At 46.6% G+C, this 18,230-nt stretch overlaps 1 protein-coding gene across 5 annotated transcripts in view; it reads right to left on the bottom strand.

Moving 5' to 3' along the window:
* Window positions 1-531: 531 nt before the first annotated feature.
* Myo1b (myosin IB) overlaps window positions 532-18,230 on the bottom strand; it is a 151,696-nt gene continuing 133,997 nt past the window's right edge. For 3 of the 5 annotated variants that reach the window (XM_041668131.1, XM_041668132.1, XM_041668135.1), the window contains 11 exons: window positions 17,218-17,286; window positions 15,835-15,921; window positions 15,470-15,556; window positions 13,692-13,778; window positions 10,705-10,779; window positions 9,267-9,401; window positions 8,220-8,326; window positions 5,829-5,961; window positions 4,890-5,042; window positions 2,954-3,081; window positions 532-1,767 (listed from right to left, as the gene is read on the bottom strand). In XM_041668131.1, coding sequence (XP_041524065.1) covers window positions 1,644-1,767; window positions 2,954-3,081; window positions 4,890-5,042; window positions 5,829-5,961; window positions 8,220-8,326; window positions 9,267-9,401; window positions 10,705-10,779; window positions 13,692-13,778; window positions 15,470-15,556; window positions 15,835-15,921; window positions 17,218-17,286 — 1,185 coding nt within the window. In that variant the 3' untranslated portion in view covers window positions 532-1,643. The remainder of the gene's footprint in view (window positions 1,768-2,953; window positions 3,082-4,889; window positions 5,043-5,828; window positions 5,962-8,219; window positions 8,327-9,266; window positions 9,402-10,704; window positions 10,780-13,691; window positions 13,779-15,469; window positions 15,557-15,834; window positions 15,922-17,217; window positions 17,287-18,230) is intronic. The other 2 variants (XM_041668133.1, XM_041668134.1) reach the window with 2 other exon arrangements.

The following is an 18,230-nucleotide window of genomic DNA, read 5'->3' as shown; positions in this document are numbered from 1 at the left end:
TGAATGAATGAAGTTCATGACCCTTCACCCCGAGCAGTGCCCTGAATGTCCTAAGTGTGGTTAGTAACTGTGGGAGGCAGACACGGAGTGGACAGCCAGCAAGTGAATGAATGAAGTTCAAGACCCTTCACCCAGACCAGTGCCCTGAATGTCCTAAGTGTGGTTAGTAACTGTACGTACACACGGTTGGAAACATCGGTGAGCACCCCGCTGCTCCCCTACAGCAGAAACTATCAACTCAGCACCTCAGGAACGGAAAACAACACATCTCTTCCACCTACGCCAATAAACACAGAGACGCCTGACAATTTCTTTTATCAGAATTTTTTTTTTTTAAAGTACAAAAATCAAAAGAAAATCCCCGGAGAATATTCTCATTGGCTGATTACGGATACAAAATGATTAGTGAAAGTCGTCAACATGGAGACCGTACAATGTCCGGATGGAAAACTTTTCTGTGGCACGTTAGATACGTCACGTATGAAAATAGCTCGAGATACAAAACTAGAGCTGTGATTCCAGCACATGGCACCAGCTTTAGAGCAATTTTATTATTTAACATAATCCCGATGTATATACAGTGTCCTCCCAAATAAGAAACAGTTTGATTCCAGAATTTCAAATGTGGTTTCCAAAGTGAATTCTTATTGTCAATTTCAAAGAACAACAACAACAAAAAGAAGCCCTGAAAACTAATTCTAATTTTGATCTTTGACTAAAATACACACCCTGAACCTCTCGTATACAAAAAAAAAAAATGTATATTATAAATAAAACTTCCAAAGGCGATCCTGGATGCTTTATTGCACATCGAAGAGAAGGTCTGCCGCTGTGAACGGCTCTCAGCCTTTTCTTACGCTGCCGACTCCGTGAAAGCACCGTGGGCTTCTCGAGTCCCATCCCGTGCTTCTTTGGAACCGCAACGAAGCATTCTGCTTCAGTTACCGTCCCTCAAGCCAGAGTAACTTCTGCTTTCTGAACAAATAAATGTGCACATCTAAATGTCAGTTTTCTCTCTTTTCCAATAGATAACAAAACATAGAGGAATTTCACCCAATCGTCCGTCTCCAATCCCCCAGGGCCGCCAGCTTCTCTTCTGTTGTTACATCGCGCTACAGGGTTCCCGCTAATGCCATCATGGCTAGCGGTATCCTTTGGCCTCAATCTCTTCTACCTCCTTAGCTATTGTTTCGCCAGCACAAATCAGCCAGAAGGTAACAGTTTTAAAAATAAAAATGTTCCGAATAAGTTTCAGCACAGTGCCCAGCAAAAAGTAGGCGTTCAATAAATATCTGATAAATGAATGTAAGCCCCCTCTTCACGTTTACATGTACTAATGATTTACGGGTAACATGTGGGTTTACGGGACACAAGTCTCGAACGTTAACTGAGGAGAAAACACGTAGGAGGTGGAAGCGGACATTGTCAGTTTCTAAAATCCTTCCCAGGACAGACTGTGGACTTAAGGATTAACTATTCCAATAATTAAAACAGATTAGTCAAATACTTTTAATTTTGCCAAAGGACTCTAACAGCTTGCCTTTGGCAACCCCCAAACATACAGCGAGCCCCCAAATAAAACAAAATCAAATTGCACTATTACGGAGAGAGACAAGTCCATGGAGGGCAGAGGCATCCCTCGCTCAAGGGACGGCGACTTCCAGGAGCCGATTGTTCTTCCGCTTGCAGGTCGGCACGCTCCCGTTTTTCTGGGCGCCTTGGATAAACTTCACACACACTTTGTCCTGTCTGAACTGCACCAGGAACCTAGGAGAAGAGAACCAGACACACTCAGGAGCACACACAAAGCAGGTGAGGGTGCGGTAAACACCAGCTTCCCTTTTTGAAAGGGCCATGACCATGGGAGGTACTCACGACCCGCCTCCATTGCAAGCCACGCCCACTACAAAGCCACGCCCATTACAGGCCACGCCCACGCCCCTCATCTACCAGCCCCAAGGAAAGGAAGTTCCTGTATTCCAGCAGGGTGAGGTGAGACAGCGACTGCTTTGTGTTTCAGTGGGGCCATCACATTAACAGGCTGCAGCTCCACCTTTCCTCATTTTTTCATGGCCAACTTTTTAAAGGGTCAAATTAAACATTCGCAGAATCAGACACACGAAATGTGGACTTTCAGAAAGCTATCCCACAGGCACCCTACCCCAGTGGTCTCATCAGCAGGCTCAGGACCTTTCCCCATGGACCTGGGGGAACAGCCTCCTAAAGCACTGGGGCATTCCTGAGTGGCTCACCTAGCAAACCTGTGGTTAATGGTACTGACGCCCACAGCAACCGCAAGGGCAAAGACTCCATGGTACCGATGTATATGCGAGCCCCAGTTAAAAGGCAGTGTTTTACACATACCATCTCACGGGGTGAATTACGCCAGCTTCTAATTCATACACTGTTCTATTTATTTTGTGTGTGCTCAGGGGCACGTGTATGTGTGTGTGTCTGTATGTGTGTGTGTGTGTATTTGCTGTGCACGTGTGTGCGGCTGCATGGGTATTTGCTGCATAGGTTAGAGTTCAGCTTTCGGTAGAGTTCCTCTGGGAACTAACTATCTACCTTGTCCCTGGAGAGAAGGTCTCTTACTAGAACTCACGGCTCACCAATTATGCGAAACTGACTTACCAGCAAACCCTAGGGAACAGTATGCCTTCCTGGCACTCTAAGGATTACCAGTAGGAGCTACCTTTCCAGCACTCATTCATGGTGATATATAAATTAATAGAAATGGGTTAATTTAAGATGTAAGAGCTAGCTAGAAATACACCTGAGCCATTGGGCCAAACAGCGTTGAAATTAATATAGTTTTTGTGTGATTCTTCAGGTCAGGGCAGCTGGGATATGAGCGAGCACTCTTAGTTGGGTTCGTTGATGAAACTGGAGAACCAAACCCAACAGGAAAGCAGAAAGCGAAGAGTGTACTGCACACAAGACATGGACATACTCATCCGAGATCTCGATATTGAGCTTCTGGTTGGTCTGGCTGAGGGTCGTACGATACAGCTTGGTGGCCATCTCAATCAGGTGGTCACTGCTGAAGAGGAAATCCCCTTTGCTAGCTGCTTCTGAGCCCTGCAAAGACAAGTCATGAGTCAGAGAGAGGAGGGAAAGGCTCCCGGGTTTGAGGGGAACCTCTGATCCTGGGGTTCATCCTCCAGATGAGTGGCAAGGACAAGACTAGATACCTCAGTTTGGTCATGGACCAGAACAGCAATCTGTAGGCCCCTGGAGAAGAAGCCACAAGAGTCGTTTGTGGTGGGCTTGCATAATTAAGCTTTACGGGCAACGACCCAACTTACAACTCAAGCTCAAAGCGCCCTTCAAAAACCTTTCAGTGATTTGGTTTTAAGAAGCCACACAGGGGCCAGCGAGACAACTCAGTGGGTGAAAGGGCTTGCCACAAAGCCTTGAGGACCAGAGTTTGATTCCCGGGACCGACAGAGTGGAAAGAGAAAACCGACTCTCACAAATTGTACCGACTCCTACCAACAGACACACAATAGATAATTATAAAAAATAGTGAAAAACCAACAACCAATTCTTTTTAAGGAAGTTAACAACAAAAACCCTTCGAACAAACTCCCAGAGCAGCTGAGTACACTCAGCTGCCCGGAGCGTCACCAGGAGACTCAGGCGACAAACAGGATGCTGAGGTCCCAGGCTGAGAGCTGTGCAGGGATTAGACGGGGGCGTGGCCAAGAGAGCGGCAGATCTCCAAACCCCGCCCCCAGCTGTCACTTTTGTGTCACTGATGCTAAGAGCAGCTGTTCTTATGGCATGATATGCCTCCATTTGGATTTAGATCCGTGGTGGCTAAGGAAAGTCTCTGGGTTTTTTCTATATGTATTAGTAGATGCTAACATCTGTTTATTTGGTGATGACAATTGTACTCTGTGAAGCACGTATGTACAGTGTGTGTTAAGCCTGCTGATGGGGGAGTGTCATATATCAATCTGTTGATTTCATTGGTTAAGCAATAAAGAAACTGCTTGGCCCTGATAGGTTAAAACATAGGTGGGAGGACTAAACAGAACAGAATGCTGGGAGGAAGAGGAAGTGAGCTCAGAGAGAAGCCAAGCTCCCCTCTCCCGGGCAGACGCACGTGATGAAGCAAGCCGCCAGGTCAGACATGCTGAGTCTTTCCTGGTAAGACCGGTGCTACACACAGATGGGTCGATCGAGATATCAGAATTAGCCAGTAAGGGCTAGAGCTAATGGGCCAAGCAGTGTTTGAATGAATACAGTTTGTGTGTTGTTATTTCAGGGCATAAGCTAGCCAGGCAGCCAGGGTGCTGGGGACGCAGCCCCGCTGCTCATATTACAACAGCCTGCTACCAATGTTATGTAGTAGATACAATCATTTTAAAGTTGAGATTAGTGAAGAGTTACAAATAGCATGGGCCCAGGAATCAAAATAAAAATCCAGTGCCTACACTTTAGCCTTTCTATTCAAGCCAGTGGTCCTTCGTAGGTAAAAAGCATAAAATATTAAAAAAAAAAAAGTTAGGTCAAAATCAATGGCAAAGGTTTTCTGGTAGTTGTAGCCTGTAATAAACCCCCAAGTCAAAGGTAAACAAGAACAAAGGCAACATTTTTCAAGTTGTCACACAGAAGCAGCACCAGGAAGAAACATAGTATCAAACGTCTCCACACGACATCTTCAAGCATTACTCTTGGAAGTCCTGTGAGCAAGCCATGGAACGTGTAATTCAATTCCTGAAAACGGAGCCTGAGATTTTAGACGTGGGTGTAAACAGTCAAGCTTTATAAGTCAGCAGCGGTGAAAAAGGCAGGGCGAGGAAGGTGGGGCCGTCTAGTCAGTAGATGGGAAAAAGGACCCCAGGAGCGGCTTCCAGGTCAGACCGCTGGGGGAACCTTACCTCCTTGAGGTGGACGGCAAAGAAGCCATCGTTCTGTGAACTCATGGAGACCTTGGTCACATCCACCAGGGGGACCTCGGACTTGATCTGCCCGGACTTTTGGTCAGCAAGGAGAAGGTTATTGTTTGTCAAGAGGAAAATCCGGGACGTGCTCTGAGACAAAGACACAAAAGCATGTCAGGACCGAGGACCCAAAACACTCCAAAATGGCGCCTACATGCAGATCAAGGAGCAGTCACTTCCAGCAGTAAACATGTTATCCTGCTGTCCTTCAGCAGGCATATGTATGTAAACAGACACACTTAAACAATGCATTCTGAAAACTTCATGTATGTGTGCTATGAAACTCTGCGAGCATGACTCTGTGGTCGTGTACACAGGTGCACACGCGTGGAGGCGGAGCAGGGTCCTGGGTGTCATCTACCTCTCTCCCCCTTATTCCCCCGAGAAAGAGCCTCTCAGCGATCTGAACCTCTCTGTTTCTGCTAGGCTGGCTGGCCCAGCTCCCAGGATCTTCACACTCTGGTGTGGGGTGATAAGCAACCACAACACGGCCAGTTTTTTGGTTTTTTCTTTTGTTTTTTTTTTTTTGATGTGGGAGCTTGGGATTTGAACTTGGGTCCTCATGCTTGCAGAGCAGGGTTTTTAATCCATTGAGCCATCTCCCCCGTGCTTATATTTTCAATTTCTGGGAATTCCAGGAAACAGAAGAACCTTTCCTACGTTTAGAGGAGAGGAGAGATTCCTCCACAAATTCCAACACTACTAGAATGTGCGATGCAAACTGGACTAAAGCAGAAACAGGGAAAGAACTCTGCTACGCTGGGTGGAAACAGGGAAAGAACTCTGCTACGCTGGGTGGAAATAGGGGAAGAACTCAGCTACGCTGGGCAGAAACAGGGAAAGAACTCTGCTACACCGGGCGGTTGACGCTTTTACCTTCCCATTTGCGCGGTTAATTTTGTTCACGACCTCGGCAATAATGATCTTCTCTTCAATGGCGTCTTTGAGTTTCTTATATTTGGGGTTCTTGTTGATTTCCAGGTAAGCTCCTTGGAATGGTTGCCCAACACTACAGGGGAGAAACAAATCCTGTACCTTAGAAATGGCTTCAGACAGGCGACACAGTCAGAGGGGGACAGGCCAGGGGATCTTAGGGAATAAATAAGTCAGGAAAGTGACTTCAATTGATGTTACTCTTTGCGCAAGCACCTGTTTTAGAGCTGGGTTAGAAACGAAGCCCTAAACCTATGTCAAGACTATTTTAAAGCAGCCAGGGGCAGCTGGTCGGTGGGGCTGTGATAAAAAGCTCACTGGTCATGATCGGGACAGAGAGCACCCTGTACGGCCAGAGTCAAGCGCCGGGCCCTGTGTGAAGGAACGGACACCAGAAAGTTAACAGCTGCCCACACAGGGCACACCAACCCACGTGAACAACGTAAGCCAACGACAAAGAACGACATCACCACCATCCTGCTCCAAAGACAAATATCATTTTCGCACAGAGAGTAAGAAAGTCAACGACCTGCAGGGGCAGGCTAGACCTAGGGCTTGTCAATCACGTAACAGTTCTTGATTTTTCCCATGGGACTCTGGAGACTCAAGACGACCTCACTAAGATGTCCCGGAGGTGACAGGCACTCAGACACAGCCAGAACCCTTTGCTTCTGCCCAGAGGTCGCTCAAGTGCGCTCTCCTGGAGACATGGTGTGTGTGTGTGTGTGTGTGTGTGTGTGTGTGTGTGTGTGTGTGTGTAGAAGCTCAGGGAAGAAAAATCTACGTAGGCGGCTGGCCCTTTAAGCTCCATGGCGGCAGCGTGAGGAGGCACCCAGAGGCATTGCTGCTTCACAGCTCGGGGACCGCGTTGCCCTCAGGTGAAGAGAACGGGCCACCTCCTCCAGAAACTGACACCGCCTCCCCGCCAGAAGGGACTTGCCTTGAAGCTCACTTTGTGTTCAGTTAATTGTGGTTTTAATAATAAAAAAAAAAGCGCTAAGAGCCTAATTTTAGTCCGTTTCCTTAGCGATACATTCTATCACTAAGTCCACCCCCCGCCCCCCTGCCATTCTAGGGTCTTCTATGGGAGTTGTTTAAGAAGGTTGCTGCTGCTGCTGCTGTCTAATTTGAGACGTATAAAGAAAAGGATGACTAAAATCAGTTCCTGAAGAAAGCACACTGCTTTTCTGTTGGTTGGCATAGCGCTTACACAGTAGGCATGTTAGACAACTTTGGATTTAGTCACGCAAGCATTCAAGTAAGCAGCTAATGGGAGAAATACTGCAAATTAGAATATTCAAACCCAACGGGCCTGGCAACTGTGCTAATTTAACCCTTTTATCTTTTTTTTTAATTTTTTTTTTTTTTTTTTTTTTTTGGTTTTTCGAGACAGGGTTTCTCTGTAGCTTTGGAGCCTGTCCTGGACCTAGCTCTTGTAGACCAGGCTGGTCTCGAACTCACAGAGATCCGCCTGCCTCTGCCTCCCAAGTGCTGGGATTAAAGGCGTGTGCCACCACCGCCCGGCCTAATTTAACCCTTTTAAAGGTAGAGTTTTGAACCATATATACAGATAAAAATAATACAGGTACATGAACTACATAGGACTACTTGGTAGGCAATACCAAGCCCTTCATTTCTAGATCTTTAGGAAAAGCTACAAGTCACTGGAGATTCTGGTTTGAAATTACACAACCACTTGTTTATATGAAGACTAGATGAAGGAGAACAGGAATGTGGGGGGACTGATGGATGGATGTAGGATTCACGGGACACTCGGATATGCCAAGTCCTTTGTCACGGGCTGGACTTGCTGCATCTGCAATGTGTTTATTCTTTTCCGGAGTTCATGGTGTCCACAGCGAATGACCTGAACTTTTGTACAGGTCACCGAGGTTATGACTAACCATTTAGCAGCCAAAGGACACCATGGGTCCAGGCTTAAGTAACAAGAAAGAGTAATGACCGGTCTGTTCCTGGCGTTGACCTTACAAATGAGATCCGAACACCGATTACGGTTCAATGCAAAAACAGCCTTAAAAACAGGGTGTCCGATGACAATTCATCCCAACAGCCACAGAACTTTCAACTGGCATGACCTCCTGTTTACCAAACGATTTAAGCTAAGGCGAATAGAGCAAAGCCAACGACTGTAATCCTTCTACATGGAGGGAGCTCCCCAGTCTTAGGTGTATGGATACCCAGTGGTCTCGGAAGTCATTCACAAAAGTACCATGCATCTATTACTGAAATGAAACCTAGAAAAGATGCTGAGACATGTTTGAGAAAGCAATTAGCACAGCAGAGGCATTTCTGAGCAAGCACGAGCATACACACCTGGAAGGATACAGAGCCTTCTTGTCTTTGAAGAGTTCACTGGCCTCTAGCTTCTCCTCGTAAATAAGCTTCTGCTGGTCTGTAAACTGGTCCCTGTATTTTTTACACTGGGAGATACAAGAAGAACATACACAAAGAACCAATGAGACAAATTCTTGGGGTTTCAGCTTTTGCTTTGTTCTGAGACAAGAAAGGGTCTCTCTGCAGAGTCCTGGCTGTCCAGGATCTCACCATGGCTGACCCTGAATTCAAGAGATGAGAGATGCTTACCTCTCCCTCTCAAGGGCTAGGATTAAAGGTGTGCACCACCATGCCTGGCCAATTTCCTTTGTTCTTTTTTTTTTTTTTTTAAGATTTATTTATTTATTACATATACAGTGTTCTGCTTGCATGTATACTTGCAGGCCAGAAGAGGGCACCAGATCTCATTACAGATGGTTGTGAGCCACCATGTGGTTGCTGGGAATTGAACTCAGGACCTCTGGAAGAGCAGTCAGTGCTCTTAACCACTGAGCCACCTCTCCAGCCCCCAATGTCCTGTTCTGAAGCTAAACTTAGAAGAGCAGTGAAAACCATTCATTTGAAAAGACAAACCCACTTTGGTTTCTAAACGTTGGTCTTAAGAAGATGTTACGAGGCATTTGTGTTACAGATTTTAGAATGCTTCTTCAAAATATAACAACAGGGTCTAAGTGGCCTATGCCCAGGGAGACTAGATTCATTCTGCTACAATGGAAACCCCAAGGACCTCCGGGCCTGGCTGTCATTCCTGAACACACACTCACAAGCAATAGCACTATATAGGAGACAGTATGGTAACCCCATGCAGATTTACACACACACACACACACACACACACACACACACACACACACACACACACCCCTCTAACCCAGGAGTGTGCATTCTTACTTTTGAATTACTGCTTTTCATTGTAAGATGCTGGCAGTAGCTGGACATGTCTGTCGACACTCAAACCCCAGCGTTTGGGGGGGTCTGAGGCAGAAATTATATGACCTCTGAAAAAGACAATGTCACGCGTTTTACCCGCCACAAGTGGAAGATCCTTTTCAGCTCCTTGTGCGTCGAGTCCAAGAACAGGTAAGGCCTCGGTGGCCAGTTCTTGTCTATTGGCGACAAGGAAGGCATTTTGTTTTTCATTTCCAGGAAGTATTTTTGCACCTACGTTGGGTTGGACAAGAAAATATCAGATGGGGAAAAGACCCCAGAGAGATGTACGGACCCATCATTCAACCAGTCTTTAAGAGAGTTGATGGGTCTGAGTCCATAAAGTTGTGTATCTCCTCTGATAATTCTACCGAATGCTCTTATACCTATGGGGCGGGGCAGGGGGAGATCTGTGATCTGCACCAAACATTCATCAGGAAAGATGACGACAGACATAGTTACTGCTATCAGCACTGGTTTACACCAATGCCATGGTAGGGCTGCTCCGTTCAACAGGGAGCCATTCACAGCATGTGGCTACTTACATTTTAGAGAGCTAAAATTCAATAAAGGACTCAGCCATACTTCCCAAGCGCTGGATATAACCGTACATGGATAGTGGCTACGCACTGAAGTTATGGAACACATTCATCACTGTAGCAAGTTCTAGACAAAGCTATACTGTCCAACAAAGATGCTCCCTAATCTGGGAGGTTTCAACTGATGAAATTCTGACTTTACGATGTGCATGAGCAAGGCGTACTTAGCAGAAACCACACTTCACAGTCTGATGTCTGGAGGGGCCAGGGGGGGCAGCGCAAGGCTCTCCTAAGAAACTAGGCCGCGAGTCCTGGGCTCAGCGAGTCAAGCAATCACGACTGACCACTGACAGATTTTCTACATGGGCCATGGTGCTAAGCTGCGACGCTCGGTAGGTTGGGTGTGGCGAAAGCACTCTTGGCATAAGATATTCTCAACTTACGATGTCGCATATATATGATGTGTCATTCCACATGGGCCAGGCGCTGGGAAAGCCTTATTGCTCAAAGTAAACACCTCCCGTGACCAAATGAGAACCACAGAAGTTACTCGCCCACCCGTGTTATATAAATAAACAGAAGTCCTGGCTGACACCAGCGTTTACAGGTTCGCCACAGGACACCCTCTAGCAGGGCAACTCCAAAATCCAGCCTGACCCGCCTTTGCTTCCGGACGCCTTGCTGCCATCAACCTATTTACAAAGCCGACCCTCCAGAGCCCATAGCAGTTTAACAGGGCAAAAGCCTGGCTCTCCTCACGGCCCCTTCTTAGTTTTCTATGCCAAATAAAATAAGCATCTGATCAATCCTATCAATCACAGGCCCCTGACAGTCCTGACACAACTGTATTTGAACCCGCTGAAGACCCAAACGGCAACTAATGGTCTTTTAAAGCTACGATTCATGTCAGATTTTAAAAGTCAGATTTGATTGAGTTGGTGCTATTAAGTGGTTAATTGAATAAGGCTAATTAGCTATGGGGGGGGCGGTCAACTTACAATTCTCTGAAGCGTAAACTCATAGATTTTCTTCCCAGCGTTCGCTCTGAAGAATTTCCTGTATTCCCGGCGCACCTTTCAAAGGAAGTAGAGAGAAGGTTAGAACGAGGCTGGCGGGGGCTCACCGTGGTGACGAATCTCTTTACACATCAAAGCGTACGGAACCCATGTATTTATAAACGTCCTTGCTGGGTTGAGAGAACTGACGGTACACACTCAGGCAGTGGCGGTTACGTCAGAGGGAAAGAGACTCGGGGGAACCAATATGTTAAATCCTATTGGTTTTTACACAGGCTGATAATTGGACATGAAACCCTCTACAGGGCTAGCTGGTCACAAATCAGAGCACGTTTCATAAAGTATTTTATGAGGCAATTTCTCCTTCAGATGTTTTTGAGAAACGGTCTGAAGAACTAGATCGAAGCTTCCAAGGATCCTGCATAAAAACCCAGGACCTGACTAGCGGACAACAGAATGGAAGCAGCTCAAAGTAAGAATCTCAGATGCCTCCGGGCCATCGCTGTCTTTCATTTGATTGCCAAATGTCACACCTCTTATCGCGGCACTGAAGGCATCACGCCATTTTGCACAGAAACTCCCCCCACAGTGCGACATGATAATAATCTACTTCATATATTGATGTCTAATAACTAAGTACGGCGTCCACCGAATTAATGAGTATTACAGTTAAACACTGAAGCCACGGGGGGACATAGAAAGCGTTTATCATCATCTACTTATGAACGGGAGTTAGAAATTAGCAAAACGTCAACCCCTCTGTGTACCTCGGTGTTCTACCTATTCTCTCTCCTGGGCTGAAGTACATATGCTTAACATATCTGTCTAACGGGCTTTGTGGAATAGAGACCTATAAGCCAAGCTCAGTCTGTAGGTAACTTTATCCTTATGTTTTTACAGAACGGTTTCACGGTCACGGGTTTCTCCTAATGTTTTTTAAAGCTCCAGTAAGAGTGATCCCCATTTCTACGGGACAGGGGAACCCCAGTAGCCTTTGTTGAGAGCTGCAGGTTCTGAAATGTACATAGCCAATCATACCTAACCAGCCTGATGTGTTCCTCATCTACACCACCTGCCCACCCTCCAGGCATCTATACAACAGCTAAATGTTACACTTTGACATATACTCCACACAGCCAGCCCTTTTTAAAATCCACGTCCTAACTGTCATGTCTCTTTCAGGACTTCATAACATTGCAGACCTCCAGCTTCCAAAGGTCAAGGGGAATACAGAAGAAAGCAGGCAAACTAAAGGAGTCTGTCACTGGGAGCACAGCCAGAGGCGATGCCGAAGTTCTGGATCGGAGATCGGAGCTGTCGTCAGGCTTCTGACACGCCACGGGATAAATGGCAGCTCCGCGAATAATGCTCTGCACCATAAAAACTTGGTGAAATCACACTCTTCTCACAGTGGGGATCCTCTTGGGCACCGGCATCATAAAATGGCCAGTGTACTTTGTATTTAGTTATACAAGCAAATCAAATCGTTTCAAAGGACATTTCAAAATATTGCTCATATCGACATAACTTGTGTTTGGGAAAAAATGACAAGATTATTACAATCTGAAACTTCAAAAAATGGTTTAATCTTATTTCCTAACAGTAATAATGGAAACAGGATAAGCTACTTCTGTCTCATGAGGAACTGGGACATATGTGTGTGTGTGTGTGTGTGTGTGTGTGTGTGTGTGTGTGTGTGGCGGGGGGTGAGTTGCAGTTGGGGCGAGCCCAGAGAATTCACCTGCAGGCTGAGCGTGTTCAGCCAGCTGGGGCTGACACCTTCCCAGTGCAAAAGCAGCTGGAAAGACTCTGCATTGAAACCAGGAAAACTGCAGATCTGACAGGCAGGAGTCAGCACGGAGAAGAAGGTCTGGATCCAAACCTGCCTGTTTCCCTCTTCTTATTAAAATTATGATGCAAATTCGAAAGCACGAAATGTTTCGTTTTGCTTGGCTTCTGAACAGAACTCGCATAGAACGGATGCAGAATCTGTCCAATAGAACATCCTCTAAACTCTGTTGATGCTATTTCTTAATTATCTTATGAATGAATACTCAGGCTGCTCAAAAAGGATAATTAACTAAACATTCGTAGGAGGGACTTTCAGGGGAACATGGAGGTGCAGAGTTGATGACCGCTCGGCTAATTTTCAAATATTCAGAATAAGAGCTAGTGTCCCTGGACTGGTAGGAACGCTGAGGAGGACTCATGTGAAAAAGATCCTGATCGCCCTCGACAGGCTATGTGGATGTCTTACTATGCTCAATGATCACTAAGCAGGTAGACCGAATCCTCCTATTGCCTGAAGGTTTTCAGTGCTCAGGGCCACATTTTCTTATTTACTTGGGTGTGCCTTTCCCCGCTGGACCAAGCACATGGTTCTCTCCATTTCAGGATCTCCATCATCTCATTCAGCAGCCTTTCTAAGGTTCCTAAAGCAAACGCGCTCATCCATGCTGGGGGCCATGATCACTTGGAAGAAAGTTCTGCTCCAGCCCTCTGTGGGGCAGCCCAGAAGATGGGGAACAAAGCCTGCCACTCCCTCTTAGGCTACTGTGGAAGGAAGATGGCTTCGAACTCAAAGATCACACTCTGCCTCATGATTTAAAAGCTCATACAAAGTTGGGTGGTGGTGGCAATTGCTTTTAATCCCAGTATTTGGGAGGAAGAGGCAGGTGGATCACTGTGAGTTCGAGGCCAGAGGCTAGCCTGGTCTACATGTCTTAGACAAAATATACTGCATCACACTCATTATTTACATTAAAATTACAGTAAAATGAGAAACTTAATGTGTAGTTGCTTTCATTTCCCCCCCCCACTGAAAAAGAAACAAGATTAGGCAAGCTGACATTTCATAAGGCTGCACAGACAGCAGCAAGCGCCGCCAGGTTTTTCGGGTTAGTAGGTGCGAGGCTTTATGGGGTGGGGGGGTGTTCACCCAGGGCAGGAGGAAGTCACGATGGAAGTACCTTCAGTCCAAGCCAGTAAGCCCAAATGACAGCAACTGCATGCTTACGCCTAGCCTCTTCCTTCAAGCGTTTCAATTCCCTCCGAGCCTAGAACGTTTTAGATAGTAAGTAAGAGAGAGCCCATTGCAGACAGCACAAATGACCAGAAAAAGACACCCCCGACCAAACAGGAGAGCCAACATTTGAGCGGGGCTACAGAATGGCGGAGGAACAGTGCACACTCATTTCAACCCAAGGATTCGGCGTAGAGCTGGTACAGCGGCCTGGATGTCGGTGCAAGGACAACTGTGATCACTCCTCACGCGCACCCCTCCTGTCTCCTCGGTCCCTACTCCTGCCTCCACATTGGCTCAGCTCCCTCACAGAGAGAGCTCACTATCCTTTCCCTGGCTGCAAACCTCCCGAGATCCTTTATCTGGGTGAACAACCATTTGGAAAATTGCAAAAAATAAAGGCTGTGAGGATGTGAATGCAAGCAAAAAGGCAGACTAATAAAACAGAGAGGTCCTTCCTCGGCCAAGCCAGAAGCGGTGTTAGGAACTGAACTGCATGGGGGCGAAGTCACCGCCAGAAGGTCCTGGAATCAATCCCTCACGTCGCCAAAAACCAAACTTGGCGAAGATCCCAAATAGTGAAATATACTAAAAAATTAAAATGGAGCAAAAAAAAATGGTACAACTGACAGGTTGAAAAGATAACTCTGGGAGAAAAAAAATGAACCTTAGGCAGGCTCTTTCACAAGACAGAGGCAGGCACTGACTTTTGAAACATCCCGGCACTGAGACCGGGGAATAAGCTCACTGCAGAAGTCCCGTCAGAAGCAGCAAGTCGGCAGGGACGCTTCTCTTAACCAGCTAAGGAACTAGGTTGGTTTTTATAGATTCTTAGAAAAAAAGACAAATGAACAATTTCCGTCAGTTTTTGGACAAAGCTTTTGTGTATCCCGCACGGTTTACTTCTTATCTAGCTCACAAGACGGGCTTACAATGCTAACGAGGTAGACTTTAACAAAAACACAGGACTCCGTAGAGTTGTGTGTTTCTAACTGCACTTTAAGCAGAGATGATCTTTGATGCCTAAGCAAGAAAAACATATGAGACTCTTGTTCCTTGGGGGATATGAAATGTTCCCAGAGCCCAGGACTCTGCCTGGAATTAGTGAGAGTTTCAGGAGGCCTTTGTCCCAGAAAACAAACAGCAGTGCTGGAATTCCTCGGATTCTTCTTTGGCAAGTATGGCTAACTTCACAGGAGTACAGCTTCCTATGAAATCACAGTTGCCCCCTCCTCTGAAAATGCGACACCGTTGGCTTCCAGGAACCAACAGGTGTCAGCCTGAAACGCGATTTCATTTAAAGATGACTTCTTTCAAAGCATGTGTTAAAGGCATTCATCTGTCAACGCCCTGCAGAAACCGATCCGAACCCCAACCTTAATGTTCTTCACATGCCCCCTGCATACAAGTACTCCCCCCCCCCCAAATTGGCCAGCATTCAACAGTTGGAAACAGTGGGCATTTAACATGCAAATTATCGGGAGGATTTTAGAAGAAAAACTACGCTACAGTCTTATTAGTGAGATTAGTGTTTTGGTCTGTACATGCCAAAGCTCCCACGGCATTCTACCGTCCAGCATCACCGGGCTTATTAATCTGGCTGCTAGAGCATGCACTGAGAGGTGAGTCTCTACAAATGCACCCTTCATCCCTGCTACGCTAAGAGACCAGGGTTGGTCCCCGTGAAACTCCCGGACGCAACGATGGGACGTGTGCATCAAATACCTTCGATCCAAGCCAGTAAGCCCAGATAACTGCAATAGCATGTCTATTCCTAGCCTCCTCCTTCAGCCGCCTCAGCTCCCTTCGCGCCTGTGGTGCGTTTGAAAAGGAGTGACAGAAAGGGTTAAGGCAGGAAAGGCTGCTGCTGCTGCTTCCCAAGGGAGACAGAAAAGGAGACACCGGTCACCAACAGTAAACGCAAAAGCATGTGCCACCACCCGCACCAAAACGCGGCCAAGAGCAGGAGAGGCACGTGTGCTCAGTAGCTCAAGCCAGTGAGTCGTTTTCTTCCGTCCCTGAGTCTGCGGGTGCTAGGCTCCACAAGTTACATCCGACCCCACCTCCCTCTGCAGGAACCCCTGGCCTACCTGGGTTCCGTGCCAGTAGGCTGCAATGGTGGTGGCCGCCTCCTTACAGCGCTTCTGATGCTTCAGCTCCCGCAGGAGTTTGCGGGCCTACGGTAGAGAAATCATCCCCTCAATGAACTTAAAGAGAGACTAGAAAAATCATCTTCAGAGAGGTGAGAGTCCCAACACACACGGCCCAGTGAGAACCAGATGAGAACAGAAGCAAGTGCCCAGAGACACTAGCATGGCAGGGTGGTCACACCGGGAAAAGGCAGCCTCCCACCCTGGTAAACGACAGGAAAACAACGGCCACAGCAACACGGGCTATTCACATAAACGTGGAGGCTCAGTCATTAAAAACACTATGAAATTCTCAAAGAATTAACAAAATAATAATATTGTTATTATTAATATTATAATCATTAATTATATTGTTATATATTAATAATTATATTATTACTGTTGTGCTTTTTCAAGACAGGGTATCTCTGTGTAAGAGCCCTGGCTGTCCTGGAATTAGCTCTTATAGACCAGGCTGGCCTTGAACTCACAAAGATCCACCCGTCTCTGCCTCCCAAGTGTTGGGATTAAAGGCGTGCGCTACCACCCAGCTAAAATATTATTTTTTTTTTTTTTAAAGAGTAAGATGGTAAATGGTTGGTGTTGAAAGTCACATAGTGTGCTACAGCTACTAGAGGACTTGGCTATTACGGACCTAGAGTCTAAAATAGGTGAATATGGCCACATCTTCATGGATGGATATTAAAATCCACATGCCATGTAATCTTCATGCACTTGAAACTCTTTTCTGCTTTTTGTTTACAATGGCTCAAAATATAAAAACCACTCTTGACTTGCAGGTTGTACGAATCAGAACACAGGCTTAAGTTTGCCTAGGGCCCCAAGTTCACTGACCCTTGAACCAAGCTTTAGCTGGAAGGCCCTGGAACCTGAGCAGCCACTGTGGCTGTCCACTTTCCCTCCTACCACAGCCCGGGCCAGGACCAGGAGCCTTTAGTCTTTATGAAGGGGCTGCAGAGGATCACTGGGAAGTCATGGACATGGGGCTAACCCACAGGAATCAAGCACTGGCTGGACCACGCCTTTCTGGACAATGGCTCCTCTCAAAAGCACAGGGTGCAAGGATGTCGCAATTACAGACAGTATTATTTCAGGGACTTCCTGCTTAGAGAACAAAGCTTAAAAAAAATAAATAAACCAAGCGATGAGAAGGAAGCAGCCAAGACACGGTCACCAGGGCTCCCTGCTTGGCCCCTTAATATTTACTCTTTCCTCGTGGCTGTTTGCGGCACAGGTGTAGGAGAGGGGAAACCATCCCCTGCAGAGCAAGCCTGAAGACAGCACCCTCTGCGGAGAAGCCCAGCTCCCACGTCCATAACTCACCTTCCAGCCCCGGATGTAAGACTGAATCACCAGGGCTGAGCTCTTTATCTTCTGGTACCGCTTCTGTTGCTGTGGGATAAAGGGGAAGAGGTGAAGGGTCATCTCTGCAGACTAGAAGGTAGAGCTTGCAGGGTCAAAGAAAGGGCGTCTGTTCGCCAGGAGCAGTGGAAGCCTGATCATCCTCCCCAAGTTGCTTTGGCCAGGGATTCGTCACGGCAATAGTAACTCTAGCAGGAAGGATGCCTATTTCCCCTTGCTAAATGCGAACCTTATCAAGTCAGGAACCCGGCTGCTGGGTACACTTCACTGCTCTCAGAGCACAGCAGGCTTTTAAGAGCTTTTTTATGGAATTCAAGACAAAATGATTAAGCCCAAGCCTGGATTTTCTTGTTTTTTTTTTTTTTTTTTTTTTTTTTTTGGATTTTTGAGACAGGGTTTCTCCGTAGCTTTTGGTTCCTGTCCTGGAACTAGCTCTCGTAGACCAGGCTGGACTCGAACTCACAGAGATCCGCCTGCCTCTGCCTCCCGAGTGCTGGGATTAAAGGCGTGCGCCACCTCGCTTGGATTTTCTTAATGACCTCAAAATAAGAAATGATAAAAAAAAAAAAAAGCACACCTTAAAGATAGGCTATTTGTTGGTCCTCCCTATCTCGGGAGAAAAGAGCATCCTAAGCTTGCAGAGTTAAGAAGTGTGCTGCTGTGTGCTCGGAGGATCCATGACCACTAGGCAGAGAGACAACAGTCCACCGTGTCTTAGCTGAGTGGACAGGAACAGGCTCTCCATTTAAAAGTCGTCATTCTAAGACTTGCATGGTGTCTGTAACCTTCCTGACACTTGCATGGTGTCTGTAACCTTCCTAATTAGAACAAGCGATTAAAGACCCACTTAAAGACCAAGCACACCTTAAGCTCGATCATTTCAATACATTACTGGTTCCCAAAAGTTGGGAAGATGCTAAAAATGCATTTCATGAATGTAAGCCAACATGGATTTTATCTGAGGGCAAAATGTC

The sequence above is a fragment of the Microtus oregoni genome, unplaced genomic scaffold (assembly GCF_018167655.1).
Source record: "Microtus oregoni isolate MIOR12 unplaced genomic scaffold, Mior012 000018F_ref0000195, whole genome shotgun sequence".
Taxonomy (NCBI): domain Eukaryota; kingdom Metazoa; phylum Chordata; class Mammalia; order Rodentia; family Cricetidae; genus Microtus; species Microtus oregoni.
This window is presented reverse-complemented; position numbering and strand designations above follow the sequence as displayed.